This window comes from Cervus elaphus, chromosome 20 (assembly GCF_910594005.1).
Source record: "Cervus elaphus chromosome 20, mCerEla1.1, whole genome shotgun sequence".
In the NCBI taxonomy this organism is placed as follows: Eukaryota; Metazoa; Chordata; class Mammalia; order Artiodactyla; family Cervidae; genus Cervus; species Cervus elaphus.
Window position 1 is genome coordinate 39799174 of NC_057834.1, and position 18783 is coordinate 39817956.

Genomic DNA, 18783 nt, shown 5'->3' on the forward strand with positions numbered 1-18783 from the left:
TGTAGTCAATGAAGCCAAAATAGATGTTTTTCTGGAATTCTGTTGCTTTCTCTATGATCCAGTAAATGTTGGCAATTTGATCTTTGGTTCCTCTACCTTTTCTAAATCCAGTGTGTACATCTAGACTTCTCCGTTCACAGACTGCTGAAGCCTAGCTTGAAGGATTTTGAGCAAAACCTTGCTATCATGTTAAATGAGCCCAATTGTACAGTAGTTTGAACATTCTTTGGTGTTGGAATGAAAACTGATCTTTTCCAGTCCTGCGGCCACTGTTGAATTTCCCAAATTTGCTGACATCTTGAATCCAACACTTTCACAGCATCATCTTTTAGGATTTGAAATAGCACAGCTGGAATTCCATCACCTCCACTAGCTTTGTTTGTAGTGATGCTTTCTAAGGTTCACTTGACTTCACACTCTGAGAAGTCCAGCTCTTGGTGAGTGACCACATCATCGTGGTTATCCCAGTCATTAAGACCTTTTTTGTATAGTTCTTCTGTGTATTCTTGCCACCTCTTCATCTCTTCTGCTTCTGTTAGGTCTTTACTGTTTCTGTCCTTCATCATGCCCATCCTTGCATGGAAAGTTGGCTTGATATCTCCAATTTTCTTGAAGAGCTCTCTAGTCTTTCCCACTCTATTGTTCTGCTCTATTTCTTTGCACTGTTCATTTAAGAAGACTTTCTTATCTCTCCCTGCTATTCTCTGTAACTTTGCATTCAGTTGAGTTTATCTGTCCCTTTGTCCCTTGCTTTTTCGTGTCTCTTCTTTCTTCAGTCATTTATAAAGCCTCCCCAGACAACCACTTTGCCTTCTTGCATCTCTTTTCCTTTGGGATAGTTTTGGTCACTGCCTCAAGTACATGTTATGAACCTCTGTTCATAGTTCTTCAGGCACTCTGTCAGATCTAATCCCTTGAATCTATTTGTCACCTCCACTTTATAATCATAAGGGATTTGATTTAGCTCATACCCGAATGACCTAGTGGTGTTTCCTACTTTCTCCAATTCAAGTCTGAATTTTGCAATAGGGAGCTCATGATCTGAGCCACAGTCAGCTCCTGGTCTTGTTTTTGCTGACTGAATAGAGCTTCTCCATCTTTGGCCGCAAAGAATATAATCAATCTGATTTTGGTATTGACCATCCGGTGATGTCCATGTCCATCTCTTGTGTTGTTGGAAAAGGGTGTTTGCTATGACCAGCGTGTTCTCTTGACAAAACTCTGTTAGCCTTTGCCCTGCTTCATCTTGTACTCCAAGGCCAACTGAAAGTGAAAGTATTAGTAGCTCAGTTGTGTCCAACTCTTTACGACCCCATGGACCGTTAAAATGCCCACCAGGCTCCTCTGTCCATGGAATTCTACAGGCAAGAAAACTGGAGTGGGTAGCCATTCCATTCTCAAGGGGCTCTTCCCCACCCAGGACTCCTGCATTAAGGGCAGATTCTTTACCATCTGAGCAACCAGGGAAGCCACTCTGAGGCCAAACTTGCCTGTTATTCCCAGTATCTCTTGAATTCCTACTTTTACATTCCAATTCCTTATGATAAAAAGGACATCTTTTCTGGTGTTAGTTCTAGAAGTTCTTGTAGGTTTTCATAGAACCCGTTGACTTCAACTTCTTTGGTATCAGTGCATAGACTTGGATTACTGTGATACTGAATGGTTTGCCTTGAAAATGAACAGACATCATTCTGTTATTTTTGAGGTTGCACCCAAGTACTACATTTTGAACTCTTCTATTGACTATGAGGGTTACATACTTCCTTTCTTCTAAGGGTTTCTTGCCCACAGTAGTAGATATAATGATCATCTGAATTAAATTCGCCCATTCCCATCCATTTTACTTCACTGATTCCTAAGATGTCAATGTTCAGTCTTGCTGTCTCCTGTCATCTTGACATCCAATTTACCTTGATTCATGGACCTAACATTCCAGGTTCCTATACAGTATTGTTATTTACAGCATCAGACTTTACTTTTACCACCAGACACATCCATAACTGAGTGTTGTTTCCACTTTGGCCCCGTCGCTGCATTCCTTCTGGAGCAATTAGTAATTGCCCTCCACTCTTCCCCAGTGGCATACTGGACACCTTTGACCTAGGAAGCTCATCTTCCAGTGTCATATCTTTTTGCCTATTCATACTGTTCATGAGGTTCTTGCAACAAGAATACTGGAAGGGCTTGCCATGTCCTCCTCCGGGGGACCACATTTTGTCAGAACTCTTCACTATGCCCCATCTTTCTTGGGTGGCCCCGCACAGCATGTCTCATGGCTTCACCGAGTTACACAAGCCCCTTCACCACAACAAGCCTGTGATCCATGAAGGGGCTGGGAGGTTGAGAAAGTTATTCTGTACAGAGAGAGCAGAATACTGAAGTATGTTTCCTACATATTTAGGAGAATTTTGAATATTGTTATGGTCTAGAGCAAACAGTAGCCCACGGACCAACTTCAGATGGCAGGCATGTTTTATCTCACCTGTCCTCTCGCTCTCTCTTCCTCTCTTGGAATTGACCAAGAATGTGGGCAATTAAATTACACACACACACACACACACACAACTTGTGTGTGTGTAATTTAATTGCCCACATTTTTATATCAGCAGGTGGCACATGAATATTTGGACTTCTGACTTGTCTTAAAATATTGGAGAGCTGGTAATATAGATTCTGCATCTGTCTATGAACAGTCATCTGAAACCAAGGATCCAATATTTCTTTGAGATGAGTCTAGCTCATCACAGTCCCTATACATCGTGGTGACTCATTTGCATCACTGGCTGCAGCACTAGTGTATGTTTTCAACCCTGATCTAAGACGTAAGGTATTTGGGTGTAAGAGTGACTGAGGAGGAGAGGCAAGAAAAGGCAGTGGCGGGTGGATAATGTAAGCTTTGTGCGATAGGCGTGTCTTTATGCTAAAGGGAGGACTCCAGAAGCTATAGAGGTAGATAGGAGACAGGGAAATAAAAAAATAAAAAATAAAACAGTTTTACTGAAGTATATCTGTTATACCATAAACTGTACATTTGTAACATATATTACGATTTGATGAGCTTGGACATACACATATGCTGGTGAAACCATCACCACAACATCAAAGTAAAACACATTTTCATCACCTCCAAAAATTTCCTTGTGTCCTTTTGTGTGTGTGTGTGTAAGAACACCTAACATGAGATCTACCCTTTCAACAAAATTTAAAATGTATAATGTGGTCTTGTTCATTATAGGGTGATATTTTGTAAGTAGAACCAATTGGAATTCAGGAAAAGAAGGCAGCATACAAATAACTGAAGTCTAGGCAACGTTGACCCATTAGTTGAGAAGCTGAAAGGTTTTGGGGGGAAGATGACTATTTTAGTTTATTGGTTTTGAGATGCCTGTAGATACCCAAGTGGAGGTATCCAATAAGCCATTGAAATAGTGGAAGTGGAACTCAGGAGAACTAGACTAGAAATCTAACTTAGTAATTGAGCTTCCCTTTTATCCACGGTGGCTTAAATAATTTGTCCAACCCTCAAGCTGAGCTGAAGATAACTAAAAAATGGTAGATGAAATGCTTTTGAAAATCAACAATCTAGGAAGACAGTGAAAGCATGAAAGGACAGGAAAGCAGGAGACCAGAGGCCTTTTCCCCCTGGAGTCATTTGCTGATCCAAAATTGGTGGCAGACCATTATACAGAGTGAAGTAAGCCAGGAAGATAACATTGCAGCATACTAACACATATGGAATTTAGAAAGATGGTAACGATAACCCTATATGCAAAACAGAAAAAGAGACATAGAAGTACAGAACAGACTTTTGAACTCTGTGGGAGAAGGTGAGGGTGGGATGTTTCGAAAGAACAGCATGTATATTATCTATGGTGAAACAGATCACCAGCCCAGGTGGGATGCATGAGACAAGTGCTCGGGCCTGGTGCACTGGGAAGACCCAGAGGAATCGGGTGGAGAGGGAGGTGGGAGGGGGGATCGGGATGGGGAATACGTGTAACTCTATGGCTGATTCATATCAATGTATGACAAAACCCACTGAAAAAAGTAAATAAATAAATAAAGGAGAAATTGGAAAAAAAAAGAAAAGAAAAAACAAACAAACAAAAAAAAACAAAATTGGTGGCAGAAAATAGGCTACATGGGGCAAGTGAGACAGAAGGTTGGAGTCCAAATGTCCCCAAAGATGATCACCCGGGTAAACCATCTTCCTATTTAGGGTTAGGATCCTGAAAGGCTGCTCTCTTAGGGGAAACCCAGGAATAGGGGAAACCGGAAGTAAACAGAAAATCCAGTCTTGAAATAGTCAAAAGCCCAAACTTAAGAACCAACTGATGGGTTTAAGAGCAAGTTAGACTCAAGTGAGGAGTAAGTAATGAATTGGAAGAAAGCAAAGAAGAAACCACTCAGAATGAAGCATGGACAAAAAGGAATGAAAAATATAAAAGAGGAAGTTAGGGGGAAAAAAAGAGGAGGTTGCAGGTATAAACGATATCATGAGAAAGTCTGGCTCACCTTTATTTGGAGCTAAGGAGGGAGGGAAATAATAGGGTAGAAGCAATATTTAAAGAGACAGTGGCTGAGAAACTTAAAAAATATATACCTCAAGTCACAGATTCAAGAAGCTCAACAAATCTCAAGATTAAAAATAATAATCCAAAAAAAAAATAATAATAATCCATGCTCGCTTCGGTAGCACATATACTAAAATTGGAACGATACAGAGAAGATTAGCATGGCCCCTGCGCAAGGATGACACGCAGATTCGTGAAGCGTTCCATAAAAACAAATAAATAAATAAAAATAAAAAAATAAAAATAATAATCCATACCTGGAACCATCAGAGTGAAACTGCAGGAAATAAAAGATTTGTCTCTCAGTCATGTCTGACTCCTTGTGACCCCATAGACTGCAGCACGCCAGGTTTCCCTGTTTTTCTCTGTCTCCTGTAGTTTGCTCAGACTCATGTTCCTTGAGTCGATGATGCTATCCAACCATCTCATTCTCTGTCCCCACTTTCTCCTTCTGCCTTCAATCTTTCCCAGCATCAGGGTCTTTTCCAATGAGTCGACTCATGTCCGACTCTGTGACTCCATGGACTACAAACTCCAGGCTTCCTAGTCCTTCACTGATTATGGTATTAGGATCATAATTAAATCCATTAGTGAGTACCTGGCATCACTTATTTGTCATTGAAAATATTTACTGTATAATACAATTTGCTGGATGTGAGAGTGTAATTGAAAAAGTTTTGGTCTTACTTTTAAATCTAAAACAAATTAGTTACTGTGTGACACTATGATTGTTGTTCAGTCGCTAACTCATGTCCATCTCTTTGCAATCCTGTGAACTGCAGTGCTCCAGGCTTCCCTGTCCTTTACTATCTCCTGGAGTTTGCTCAAATTCATGTCTATTGAGTCGGTGATGCTATCTGACCACCTCATCCTTTGCTTCCCTCTTCTCCTTTTGCCTTCAATCTTTCCCAGCATCAGGGACTTTTCCAATGAGTCTGATCTCCACATCAGGAGGCTAAAATATTGGAACTTCAACTTCAGTTTCAGTCATTCCAATGAGTATTCAACGTTAATTTCCTTTAGCATTGACTGGCTTGATCCCCTTGCAGTCCAAATGGACTCTCAAGAGTCTTCTCCAGCACCACAATTTGAAAGCGTCTATTCTTCAGTGCTCAACCTTCCTTATGATCCAATTGTTAAATTTGTATGACTATTGGAAAAACCATAGCTTTGACTGTAGGGACATTTGTCAGCAGAGTGATGTCTCTGGTTTTAATATGTTGTCTGGGTTTGTCATAGCTTCCCTTCCAAGGAGCAAGTGTCTTTTAATTTCATGACTGCAGGCATCATCCCCAGTCATTTTGGAGCCCAAGAAAATAAAATCTGCCACTGTTTCCACTTTTCCCCCATCTATTGGCCATGAAAGGATGGGACCGGATGCCATGATCTTTGTTTTTTGAATGTTGAATTTTAAGCCAGTTTTTTCACTCTCCTCTTTCACCTTCATCAGGAGGCTCTTTAGTTCCTCTTCGTTTTCTGCCATTAGAGTGGGGTCATCTGCATATCTGAGGTTATTGATATTTCTCCTGGCAGTCTTTAAAATCTTTAAAGACAATCAGAAAAAAGAGGGTTGGTTACTCTCAGAAGAGCAATCATTTAACTAACAACTCTTTTTTCACAGCAAAAATGGAAGCCATAAATAATAAAATAATATTGTAAATGTGCTGAAAGAAAATGACTTCCAGTTTGGAATTACATATCTAGAGAAAATGTCCTTCAAAAACAAAGGTGAACTAAAGATGTATTCAGAGAAGCTGAAAACAAGAAAGTTAGCCACCAGCAGAAGGGCACTAATTCTGAAGAAGGAGTATTATTCCATAGTGTTGCGGATACAGGAAGAAATAAAGAGCTTTAAAAATGGTAAATCTCAGTGACCATTGCCTTAGTAAGCATTAATGTCCTATGGGATTGAAAATATATATGGAATTTAAATTCTGTAAACATATACATCTACACTTAGCCAACAGAAACAATTGCATCTCACAAGAATCTTGTACAAAAATGGTCGTTGCAGCTTTATTCATAAAGGCTTCAAACTGGAAACCACCCAAATGTATTAGCTTGTGTCTCAGCCAGTCAGAGGTCCTGTATTCAACACAGGAGAATGGGTAAACAAACTGTGGAATATTTATGCAATGGAATGCTACTCATAATAAAAGGGAACAAATTGCTGACAGACGCAAAACTTCAGAAGAATTTTTAAATGGATCAAACAAAAGAAGTTAGACAGAAAAAGAGTACATAGGATGTGAGTCCTTTTATGTGAACAACAGCAAAAGTAATCTCTGATAATAGAAATTAGAATAGTGATTGCCTCTAGGAGAAGGGCAAAGGAGTATCAGTGAATTTTTTGAGGTGATAAAAATGTTTTATGTTAATCTGTGTGGTGGTTACCTGGGCAAAATATATTACTCACAATTAATCGAGCTGTAGACTTAAGGTCTGTGCATTCTGCTGTAGTAAATAATACACCAATATAGTACTTAAAGGAGTTACACAACAATATATACAATTCTGGAGGGAGAGATGGTGGTAAATGGAATTAAATTATTCTTGCATTTTTCTCGAGAAGGGAAAAGATTTTATAAAGTTAGACTTTGACAATCAAGGAGGCGCGTCATAATTTTTAGGGTAACCACTAGAAATGTAGAAACAGAGTGGGAACTCTCAATTGACAGAAGGAGGGAAGGAATAGTAAATAGTAATCAATACAAAAGAAGGCAAGGAGGATAAGTAGGATTATAGGAAGGACAAAAAGCACATAGTAATATGAATTGATGTAAATGCAACCACAGTACATCCATATACGTGGCTGTGAAACTTTGCATAAAGGTGGAATCTGCCAGAGAGGTTGTAGAATGAGGAAAGGAGAAAGGAGAGGAAACTGGACAAAAAATGGCAGGGGGCTGGTCCTTCTCTCCTGTCGTTTCCCTTGCCCTCCTTTTCTGAGCTCTCTTTCCAAAGGCTGTCTCCCTGTCCCTTCTAGTCCCTCACCATCAGTACTTTCCCTCTCTGAGTCAATCAACACACATACATACTCATATCCGTTTCTCCTGCCTCAAGAGTTTCTATGAACCACATCCAGACATGTAGTGTTCACAGTCACCTAAAATCCCTTCCTACATGATTTCGCTTGCTTTTTCCATTTCACTCGCAGATGGCAAAAACAGCTTTTAAAGGCTGCATTTTTGAGGGAGAAAAAGTAGGATTACGGTAGTTACATTTACTGAAGAAATTTAAAACAGAAAAACTGTCCCTGTCCCAGGAGAAAAAGAAAAACACGGCTAGCAGAGGATGGTTTCGATCCATCGACCTCTGGGTTATGGGCCCAGCACGCTTCCGCTGCGCCACTCTGCTTCCACAATTTCGTCTCTCTCAAGAATTATATAGTCAGGTCTCTAGATGTCAGCCATCGTAACTTCTTTACACAGCGCTCCCTAGTGTCTGCAAAAGGGCGTTAATGTCTAACCCGTTCTTATTGGCTAGTTACTGACATAGCAGGCCCTTTTCATTGGCTCAATAAACCGGTTTGCCAAAGCAAACCAATAGGCACAGGCAGCGGAGTACGGCGGGAGCCAATCGCGCTGGAGTTTGTTGGGACACGCCGGCAAGCTGCCTCTCCAGTTCTCGGGTCCCCAGAGGAAAGGGGCGGTTGGTGTGGCCTCCATTGTTCGGGATCTAGGACGCCATGAGGTAAGGGCTGTGGGGTGCCCTGGAGAGGTTTCAGGTATTCGACCGAAAACTTTAGGAAGTTGGTCCGAAAGGAGTCGGCGGACTGGAAAGGGCCATGTACCTGGGGGTTGCACGGAAACCTGGGAACTCCGGGTCTAAGAGATTGGGGGAGGTCGGGGGCAGTGGAGGCGGGGAAACTTGGCCGGGGATGGGGGGTGGGGCCCAGGAGTCGGGAGGCGGTTTCGACTGTTCGATCTCTGGGGGGGTTCAGATGAGGGGGTGTCTTCAGGTTCCGGGAGGAGCACCTCCACACCCCCTATTTGGACTGAGAAGGCTGGAACGTGTCTCATTCATCCTCAATGTCAGGCGCTTGACATACAGATACGCCTGATAGATGCTTTTACTACATTTACTGCAATCACATTAGTCTCCGAAGTATTAGGGTTGGCGGGACCCGGCAGTTATGGGGTGTTTCTTGTAGGGCTCTCTGAGCCTCGTCAGTATTTAATGTGATTTGATGTGATTCAGTTATTCAGTCATGGGGAGTGAGCCTGGACATTTGGAAGGTGTAGAAGTGTAAGTGAGAATGGGATCGTTTGGCTTCCAAAGGGAAGCGCAGAGCGATAGAGGTAGGCTAACTTGAAATCATATGCCCGCTATCGAGGAGATTGCTTCAACGAGGTGAAAACAAAGTTAAAATGTGTTAATAATGCATTTCTAGGGGTGACAGAGGCCGAGGTCGTGGCGGGCGCTTTGGTTCCAGAGGAGGCCCAGGAGGAGGGTGAGTGCCAGTTTTTAGCATCTCTGTGCCCGTTGGTTTCCGTTTCAGTCATCTAAATAGGAGTTTGGAGTGGAGTAATCTTACCTGCCTTGTTGAGATCCAGCTGTAGTTTAAAAGTATTCTTCTCATGCTCTCTTGATAAATGAGTTTGGCCCCATGATGTGAAGTCAATTTGATTTATGTGGTGAGTAATCTGGAATTGTTTTTCTGCTTTTTAGGTTCAGGCCCTTTGTGCCACATATTCCGTTTGACTTCTATTTGGTGAGTACCTTGGCCACTATTCAGTTGTTGTTTCTTGGAACCTGGCATTTCCCTGTTAATGAAGTCATACGGTAGTTGAAGTAGAAAAAGGGAGGTTTTGAGTCATCTGTGTTGGTATACATACAGAAACAGTGTAACCTGGGTGGGGAAGATAGTTCCTTCATTACAATTGACAGTAACATGATTATAATCTTTGGTCTGAACAGTTAATTGTATCACTGCCTTATCTGTTAATATAAGGGTAGTGAGAGCATAAGTGTTGTAGAATTGTCTCTTTTTGTGTGTTGTGGCAACAGCAAAATCTGTTGTATATTATTTTTGGTAAGTAGTATATAGTAGTTTATTTCTTGTCTAGTGTGAAATGGCTTTTCCCCGGGTCAAGCCAGCACCTGATGAAACTTCCTTCAGTGAGGCCTTGTTGAAGAGGAATCAGGACCTCGCTCCTAATTCTGCTGAACAGGTATATTCTGTTGGTTTTCTTCCTGAGATTTCATGAAGGAAGCTAGAGAAGTAAACAGTTACTTGGTGAGGTTACTGTTATCAGAGCCTGAACTCCATAAGTTTAATTATTTTTCATTGTGGGTAATTTTTCATTGTGGGTGAGTGTATAAACAGGTTACATGTGCATTCATATTATCACTGGGGAATCTGTCTTTGGGATCAAAAAGTTTTCTCTTCTGGCATATTCAAGGCTGGGAGGGTCAGGGTGTTCTCAGAATCCTGTGTAGGTGTTGATTCATCTCATATTGAAGGAATTGGGGAAAACAGTCAAACTTGATGAAAAGTTGCTTAGTGTTTCACCTGAGGGTATTTTTGTTTCCTGCTATCTTTCAGGCCTCTATCCTTTCCCTGGTGACAAAAATAAACAATGTGATTGACAATTTGATTGTGGCTCCAGGGACATTTGAAGTGGTAAGTTTTTGAAGATTTAGTCCTAGGAAAGGGAAGCCATGGTAGTGTGAAAGTTTCCTTGGTTCCTGTCGCTTAATTCTTCAGATGCTTATTCAAAGCCACTCTTGGAATGGGAAAGTACAGTGGAATTCCTTTGTAGTGCTGGTCTTGGGGACCAGATTCATCGTGATGAATCAGGCTTTTCATTGCTCATTTTGGGATATGATTTGAACTCTGCTACTTCCAAATCTGGGTAATAAGCTTCTCACTTCTAAGTTTTGTTTTTTCTTTCTTAAATCCCTTTTCCAACAGCAAATTGAAGAAGTCCGACAAGTGGGATCATATAAAAAGGGAACAATGACTACAGGACACAATGTGGCTGACCTGGTGGTGATCCTAAAGATTTTGCCAACATGTGAGTGTGCCTCTCTGGCCACAGCAGCAGAACATAGCAGTTGGATTCGAGGCATAGGGATCTAAATGTGTGCTGTGTGTGAAAGAATGTATGACCAGTTACTGCAGGACAGACTTTGCTCCCCAGGGGACATTTGGCAGTGTCTGGAGATGTTTGAGGCTAATGTCTTCTGGTAGAGGCCAGGGCTGCTGCTAAGCATCCTACAATGGACAAGACAGACCCGACCTCCCAACCCCAAACAAAGAATTATCCAGGCCAAAATGGCATTAGTCCCACTGATAAAAATCCCTACTGTGGAAAAGAGGTGTGTGTAAAGGAGGAGGTGTCGCTGAGCCCTCAGTTTCTCTGTTTTTACAAACTTCCCCTTGTAAAAGTGTGTATTCAGTTGCTTATCCTTGCTCGGCGAAAATCAGAGTGCAGAGTTGCTTTGAGACATATAGAAAGTCTACTAAAATAATTATCTTTATTATCTCTTTTCCTCTCTCAATCTAGTGGAAGCTGTTGCTGCACTAGGAAACAAGGTCGTGGAGAGCCTGAGAGCACAAGATCCTTCTGAAGGTTTGAGTTTGTTGCTGAACATGTAACACAGTGGTCACAGCAGCCAGCTTTATAAGTACATCTTAACAGTCAGGTCAGGCTAGAAGGAAGAGTGAGTGCAGAGTTTTATGTTGGGGAAGTTTCTAGCAGAGATCACCAGCGTTCAAAATCTAATTGATTTCCCTTACTTTTAAAATTCTGTATTCTCAATTCTGACTCTGGACTGTTGCTGTTTTTAAAAACCTGGGACTTCCCTAGTTAGTGATCCAGTTGTTAAGATTCTGCACTACCAATGCAGGGGGCATGGGTTTGATCCCTGGTTGGGGAACTAAGATCCCGTAGCTGAGTAAATAACAAATAAACAATAACAGAGAGATAGATCTGTTAGATAAATCAATAGATAAATAAGTATCTGTTCCCCTACCCTCATCCTGGATTTACCTTTGGTCATCTAATGGAAATGTGAGTGCAACTTCTGATTTTTCTTATTTCAGTTTTGACCATGCTGACCAATGAAACTGGCTTTGAAATCAGCTCTTCTGATGCTACAGTGAAGATTCTCATTACAACAGTGCCACCAAACCTCCGAAAACTGGACCCAGAACTCCACTGTTAGTCCTTTATTATACTGCTGTGAAATTTGGGGGAAATTCAAAACATGGTATCAAATGCTGTTGAATTTACTTCATTTGTTGCTATTCCACATGATACCTTTTGGGGACCCAAGTTTTCCCCCAAACTTTGCTGTCTTCCTTTGTAATTTGGAAGCAGTTTTATCAGCTTGCTAATGAAGTTGTCAAAAACAGCCAGGCCAAGAAAGCAGTTTGAGGACTTAAGAAAAAGGACTGAGGAAATATTTATGGAGGGGGTAGACTTTTGGAGAAAATTGGGGCTCTCTCATGCTTCCAGATCTGGTTTAGGGAAGGAACAGTGATTTGGGGATTTGCTGATCTGAGGACATGGGGATTAGTTCAAGGAATTACTAAATCACCCTGTCCTCCTTCTGAGTTCTTGGAGCGTGGCAGTGGAATTGAATTGCTTGCTCAGTAATCGGAATGTTTCATCTTGGTGGATGCCATGCTTGTCTTCTAGTGGATATCAAGGTGTTACAGAGTGCCTTAGCAGCCATCCGACATGCCCGCTGGTTTGAGGAAAATGCTTCTCAGTCCACGTGAGTCCCTGTTTGAATGAAGATAGATCCTAATCCTTCTAACTACATTGAACAGCATGATAACCTCTGACAACTGTTTTTGACTGATTTTCTGTCTGGATTTTGATTTTTTTTTTACCTGAAGTACCTGGTAGCTCAACTGGTAAAGAATCCACCTGCAATGCAGGAGACCCCAGTTCAATTCCTGGGTTGGGAAGATCCCCTGGAGAAGGGATAGGCTACCTACTCCAGTATTCCTGGTCTTCCCTGGTGGCTCAGCTGGCAAAGAATCCACCCGCAATGTGGGAGACCTAGTGTTTGATCCCTGGGTGGGGAAGATCCCCTGGAGAAGGGAATGGCTACCCACTCCAGTATTCTGGCCTGGAGAATTCCATGGACTATATGGTCCATGGTGTTACAAAGAGTCGGATACAAGTGAGTGACTTTCACTTCACTTCAAACAACTTAGGTTGAGGGAAAGAAGGGAATAATTCTGGCAGTAGCTTCAGCTCTGTGCCTTAGGTATGGAAGTAAAATTTTATTGCTTTAATTTTTAAAGGTTATAAAATGCCCATCTTGTACAGTGTATCCTTGTAACATTTATTTTATATGTAGTAGTTTGTACCTCTTAATCCCATGACTCCTATTGTGCCCCTTCCCCTTCTCTCTCCCCATTCATAACCACTAGCTTGTTCTCTGTATCTGTAGGTCTGTTTCCTTTTTGTTATATTCTCTGATTTGTTTAATGATCTGTTACTGCTTTTAATTCCTGGTGCCTCTTACCTTCAGAGTTAAAGTTCTCATCAGACTGCTGAAGGACCTGAGGATTCGTTTTCCTGGCTTTGAGCCCCTCACTCCTTGGATACTTGACCTACTTGTAAGTAATGAAGGGCAACTGGAATTCCTGATCCACCCTATAAATCAGTAGTTAGTCTGAAACCTACCATAAAATGAAACTTGGTACAGATTAAAAGAAATCTTAAAGGAATGGGGGGACCAAAAAAAAAAGAAGAAATCTCATTAGTGGACAGGTAATCCAACAGATTCAATGTTGATTATTTCTTGGGCTTTTGGAGTATTCAGTTAAATGGGTCGTTATTACTGCTCCTTTATCTTTTTCATTACTATTGTCATTAATGTGGTAATGGAGAGAAATTACTGAATGAGCAGTCATTTCAAAGCTGCTTCTTGAACATGAAAGTTTTCTTCATGATGGTTTAAAGTTTTAATTTGTTTGAAGATAGAATTGCCACTTTATGGCACACTTACCGGCTTTTCTTGTAGGGACACTATGCCGTGATGAACAATCCTACCAGACAGCCTTTGGCCCTAAACGTGGCATACAGGTATAGCATGCTGCTTTGGGTTTGGGGTTTGACTGTACGTTGTCTTGTGTGTTCTTCTAATACCTCTCCATGTTTCAGACGATGCCTGCAGATTCTGGCTGCAGGACTGTTCCTGCCAGGGTCGGTGGGTATCACAGACCCCTGTGAGAGTGGCAACTTCAGAGTACACACAGTCATGACTCTGGAACAGCAGGTATATTGGTGCAGCTATGAAATGGTCCATTGTGCCCCCCTCTTGAACATCCTTTGTCAGAAAGCAAAGGAAATGTGATCTTAGTGGTCAGAGATTTGGGGGTTCTCACAAATTTTGGTTTTGAAGTTAAAAGTTTTCTTCATCTCAGTTGTCATGAAATGAGAAGGTATTTTGTTTCTCCTTGCTAATTTACTCTTACTTTGCCCTCCCTCAGGATATGGTCTGCTACACAGCTCAGACTCTGGTCCGGATCCTCTCACATGGTGGCTTTAGGAAGATCCTTGGCCAGGAGGGTGATGCCAGCTGTGAGTGACCACTGTGGGGCAGGGGTTCTTCATGATACTCTGTGATCTACAAAGTAACTGCACTCAGTGGTCTTCATGTATCCACTGTGTAGGTCATGACTTGGATGTTGGGCTACTTGTCTGAAGTCACCTTTTCTTCTCTTCTAGATCTTGCTTCTGAAATATCTACCTGGGATGGAGTGATAGTGACACCTTCAGAAAAGGCTTATGAGAAGCCACCAGAGAAGAAGGAAGGAGAGGAAGAGGAGGAGAATACAGAAGAGCCACCTCAAGGAGAGGAAGAGGAAAGCATGGAGACTCAGGAGTGACCTCCTTATCTCTTCACCACCCCCTTTCTTACCCAAGGGGAAGACTGGAGCCTAAGCTGACTGCTACTGGGCTTTATGTGGTGGCATTTCTGAGGGAGTAAGGGAGACAGGAAGGAAGATTTTTAAAGAAAGACTATAGAAGGAAGTATCATTCCACTGGGTTCTGAAACTGTCTTAGTAATCAGAAGTCTCCCGTTTATGACCTGTGCCATCCATCTACAGTGAAGCAAGATACCAACTTTTCTTCCTAATATTCTAGAATCCCCAGCTCCTGAAACCTCTCTAAGCCAGTACTTTGTTGAAATGTTGTGAACTGTTAGTGTTTGGATTTTTTTTTTCTAAGAAAAAAGATTAAAGTACTTCCTAGTAGGGCTCTTGGTACTGTTCTTCCTTGGCATCTGGCAATCATTTTGCTTCCATTTACTTTCTGTACTCTTCACTGAAAATGATACTTCAGTTTTTTTCATTGTTAATGCTTGATCTCAGTTTGAAGCTATATTTGAATTAATGTAGAAAACTCTTGGAACACTTCCATATACCAGAGTAAACTGGACTACCATTTAAGCATTTATTGAATGAAATATTTCTAGTAACACTGCTACAGTAGTCAAGCCAGTGCAGTCAACAAAAGGGAGTAGATGGGTCATTCACCTTGACTTTGCCTGTCCTTTCCTCTCAATCCTTAGTGTAAACAAAGGAAAACTGGAAGTCACAGAGGACATTCTGCCCAGGTCCAACCACCTGGCATGTAACAGGAAGCCCCTCCCTTGTTAATGAGGCTCAGAGATGGTACAGGAAGTGGGCCTTGACACAGCTTAGAAAAAAATGCAGAAGCTTCAACTCATTCCTGGAAGTAAGAGCCATAATAAATCCTTTGGGATCCTGAGTCCTGCTGTACACAGGTTTCTTTGGGCCCCGCATAAATGGGTAAGACTTTGAAGTGTTTCAAACAAACCACCGGGCTGCCTTTTTGATGTCCCAACACCTACAGGGCATCCTGGAGGAAACAGGCAGCTGGGGAATAGTAGTCGTGCTATACTGTGGCCATGGGCCATCTTCTGGCCTGTTACTTGCTTGGGGAACCAGAGGGGTAAACTCCTGAATCCAACATTGCTCTCCTTCGGGCTGTTTCCTTGGCCACGCTGTGGTTTAGCCGCCTCAGCCGTTCCTACAAAACAAGATTTGGAATCAGATAACTATCCTGTCAAAGGATTTAGAGCTCGCTGTCAACTAGGTGCTGGAAAATATCTTAGGCTTCATCTCAAGGTTAAGAACAGTAAGTTTTAGTTGACAGCTCTCTTTCCCCAAAGACTAAAAATGACGGTGACTTTCATTGTGCTGGGGACTTCATGACACCTTTTGAAAATCGGAAAGTTGGAGAAGGAGAAGGCAACCCACTCCAGTACTCTTGCCTGGAAAATCCCATGGACGGAGGAGCCTGGTGGGCTGCGGTCCATGGGGTCGCGAGAAGTTGGACACAACTGAGCGACTTCACTTCACTCACTTCATACTTTATCACTGGAGAAGGAAATGGCAACCCACTCCAGTATTCTTGCCTGGAGAATCCCAGGGACAGAGGAGCAAAAAAAAGAAAAAGAAAAAAAAAAAAAAAGAAAATCGGAAAGTACCTTGAATTACTGTTGGTAGGAAATTCCTTTACCTGGGCATTCTGTAGGATGTTATTGACCAAGACGACTCGTCGTCGGGCATTAAGGAGCTTCTTCACATAGGGGTCGAGATCCAGGGCCACTTTCTGATCCTCATTGATACGGCACAGTTCTGGGAAATGGAAGGAAGAGGCAACTAAACACCTAATGGCCTTGTTCTTGGGACAAGTAAGCTAGTAAATGTTATGGAAAACACTCTTTACCAAATGGATACTGTCACTAGAAACTTAGGAGTCAGCAGCCCTAGAAGCAAGTGAGAAAAACCCAGCCCAAGAGGTAAGCAAAACGGATAGGTACTGAAGTCAGTTGTAGGATCCAGGATACACAGGGATGCTTACTCACCGGTGGCTAGGTTGTCAATTTGTTCCCGGAGCTCTACTTGGCTCTCTCTGCAAAAAGGTACGAGGCCTACACGGTCAGACAGTTAATGGAATCAAAAACCTCCCCTGTGTGTTTCCCAAGTGCTTAGAGAAGCCAGCTTTTGCCTCCACCTGCACGCCCTCCCGCCAGTCGGCTCCGCTTCCAATGTTTCCCCACTTGTAGTCGCGCCAGAACGCCAGCGAACTCATCTTGTCTCCGCCCTTTCTTGGTCCCGCCCCTAAAAAGCCAAATCCAGGAGAGGCCCCGCCCCAACCTGCCCTCCAGGGCACCTGACGGCGTGGACGTGAGAGTCAAGCTGCTGCACAGCCGGTCTCAGGAACTCGAGGAGCCCCTCGGCGAAGAGGTCGCGGCCTGCGGGCCCCGCCACGGGCGTCCCTGCACCGGACACAGCGGCGGAACCAGCCCCCGCCATCACGAACTGCCCTTACGCCCGGAACCCGCCGCGAAGGCCGCCGGGAACTTAAGCCGCGCCAAAGTTCGCCGCCAGGGGGCGCGCGGGGAGTGCCGTCTCCGACCCTGCCAGGGGTTTCTGGGAAATGCAGTCTCTGGAGCCAGAGGGGCGGGGCGGGACTGAGAGAAGCGAAGGGACAGGACCTAGAGCTACTGGGAGTTGTAGTTCTCTTTAGGCTTTGAAGTGACTGGTTGAGAAAGTTTCGCTACTGGGAGTTGTAGTTCTTTGTAGGCTTTGAAGTGACTGGTTGAGAAAGTTTCCAGACTTCAAGAGCTGAAAGTGAAAGTGAAGTCGCGGAGTCGTGTCCAACTCTTTGCGAGTCAAAGGACTGTAGCCTACCAGGCAAGAATACTGGTGTGAGTTGCTATTTTCTTCTCCAGGAGATCTTCCCGACCCAGGGATTGAACCCGGGTCTCCTGTATTGTAGGCAGACGCTTTACCGTCTGAGCCACCAAGGAAGTCCAAAGGAACCGTTTTGGGAGTGGTACTTTTTGTTTTCTCCAATGTTGAAGAATAATTGCTTACATACCCTATTGTTCATAGCTTTCCCATGTTAATTTTGTGGGAAATCCAAATGATAGTCATAATATATTTCTAAATTTAAGTGTATTTTTAATGGCACTAAAATATATACAAAACTGAATCTGAATATCATTCAGCCTTAAGAAGGAATGAAATTCTGGTGTGTGCTATGATATGGGTTAAATGTGAAGATATTATGCTAAGTGAGATAAGCCAGACCCAGAAGATCAAATATTTAATAGTCCTGCTTATATGAAGTACCTATAGCAGTCAAATTTGTGGAGCTAAAATGTGGTTTTGTCTATCAGAACAGTGTTGTCAGGGGCTGAGGGGAATGGGGATTTGTTGCTCAACAGATACAGTTTCAGTATTTGTTGTTGTTGTTCAGCCGCTCAGCTGACTCTTTGAGACCCCATGGACTGCATCACGCCAGGCTTCCCTGTCCATCACCATCTCCCGGAGCTTGCTCAAAGTCATGTTCATTGAGTCAGTGATGCCACCCAACCATCTCCTCTGTTGACCCCTTCTCCTCCAGCTTCAATCTTTCCCAGCATCAGGGTCTTTTCTAGTGAGTCAACTCTTTGCATCAGGTGGCCAAGTATTGGAACTTCAGCATTAGTCCTTCCAATGAATGTTTAGGATTGATATCCTGTAAGACTGACTGTGTTGATCTTCTTGCTGTCTAAGGGACTCTCAAGAGTCTTCTCCAACACCGCAGTTCAAAAGCATCAGTTCTTTGGAGCCCAGCCTTCTTTATGGTCCAACCCTCGCATCCATCCTTGACTACTGGAAAAACCATAGCTTTGACTAGACAGACCTTTGTTGGCAAAGTAATGTCTCTGCTTTTTAATATGCTGTCTAGGTTTGTCATAGCTTTTAGTTCTAGAGATGAGCAGTGGTGATAGTTTCACAATAATGTGAGTTTACTCAATGCCACTGAACCTTACACTTAAAAATGATTAAAGTGCTAATTTTTATGTAATATAGATTTTGCCACAGGGAAAAAAATTTAACCTGCATGTTTCCATATTTGTATTTTTTTCTACCCTCAAAAAGTTTCCTTACTTTTGTTTTTCATGGCTTTCCAGAGAGTTTACATCTCTTGTTGAACTCTCAACAAGAGGCACAACCCTCTGTCTCTAAAATCCTAATGTGTTCCAGTGGCTCACAAAAAAATGGGCATCAAAATATTCAGTCTTGAGATCTGATGAAATAAAGTTCCTATTTTAAGACAAGAAAACTGCTTGGGAATTCCCCGATGGTACAGTGGTTAGGATTGTGTGCTTTCACTGCCAAGGACCTGGGTTTAATCCCTGGCCTAGGAACTAA

General features: G+C 42.6%; 2 protein-coding genes and 2 non-coding genes across 4 annotated transcripts; 2 read left to right on the forward strand and 2 right to left on the reverse strand.

The window, feature by feature from the left end:
- The first annotated feature begins 4680 nt into the window (after positions 1-4680).
- LOC122678479 lies at positions 4681-4787 on the forward strand. Its single transcript, XR_006336149.1, has one exon. It is a non-coding gene; the product is annotated as a U6 spliceosomal RNA (small nuclear RNA).
- A 3072-nt stretch (positions 4788-7859) lies between these two features.
- On the reverse strand, positions 7860-7931 carry TRNAM-CAU. Its single transcript has one exon. It is a non-coding gene; the product is annotated as a tRNA-Met (tRNA).
- A 235-nt stretch (positions 7932-8166) lies between these two features.
- Positions 8167-14804, forward strand: ILF2 (interleukin enhancer binding factor 2). Its single transcript, XM_043877530.1, has 14 exons — positions 8167-8267; positions 8968-9027; positions 9246-9288; positions 9644-9748; positions 10123-10200; positions 10492-10594; positions 11087-11152; positions 11626-11742; positions 12224-12302; positions 13071-13158; positions 13566-13627; positions 13706-13820; positions 14035-14125; positions 14273-14804. The coding sequence occupies exons 1-14, from the start codon at positions 8263-8265 to the stop codon at positions 14431-14433; spliced, it is 1173 nt and encodes a 390-aa protein (XP_043733465.1). The 5' UTR covers positions 8167-8262; the 3' UTR covers positions 14434-14804.
- A 183-nt stretch (positions 14805-14987) lies between these two features.
- SNAPIN (SNAP associated protein) lies at positions 14988-16979 on the reverse strand. The gene is made up of 4 exons (XM_043877531.1): positions 16751-16979; positions 16443-16489; positions 16094-16212; positions 14988-15601 (listed from the first exon to the last, which is right to left on the reverse strand). Exons 1-4 carry the CDS (start codon positions 16891-16893, stop codon positions 15500-15502), a joined length of 411 nt encoding a protein of 136 aa, XP_043733466.1. The 5' UTR covers positions 16894-16979; the 3' UTR covers positions 14988-15499.
- Positions 16980-18783: the final 1804 nt, after the last annotated feature.

Bases quoted from the DNA above. Each gene is read 5' to 3' on its own strand.
- SNAPIN (XM_043877531.1), bottom strand. From the start codon at position 16,893: ATGGCGGGGGCTGGTTCCGCCGCTGTGTCCGGTGCAGGGACGCCCGTG. The intron at 16,490-16,750 runs GTGCCCTGGAGG...ACCTTTTTGCAG, and splicing joins TCTCACGTCCACGCCGTCAG to AGAGAGCCAAGTAGAGCTCC. The intron at 15,602-16,093 runs GTAAAGGAATTT...CTTGTTTTGTAG, and splicing joins ACATCCTACAGAATGCCCAG to GAACGGCTGAGGCGGCTAAA.
- ILF2 (XM_043877530.1), top strand. The intron at 13,628-13,705 runs GTATAGCATGCT...TCCATGTTTCAG, and splicing joins GCCCTAAACGTGGCATACAG to ACGATGCCTGCAGATTCTGG. The intron at 13,821-14,034 runs GTATATTGGTGC...GCCCTCCCTCAG, and splicing joins TCATGACTCTGGAACAGCAG to GATATGGTCTGCTACACAGC.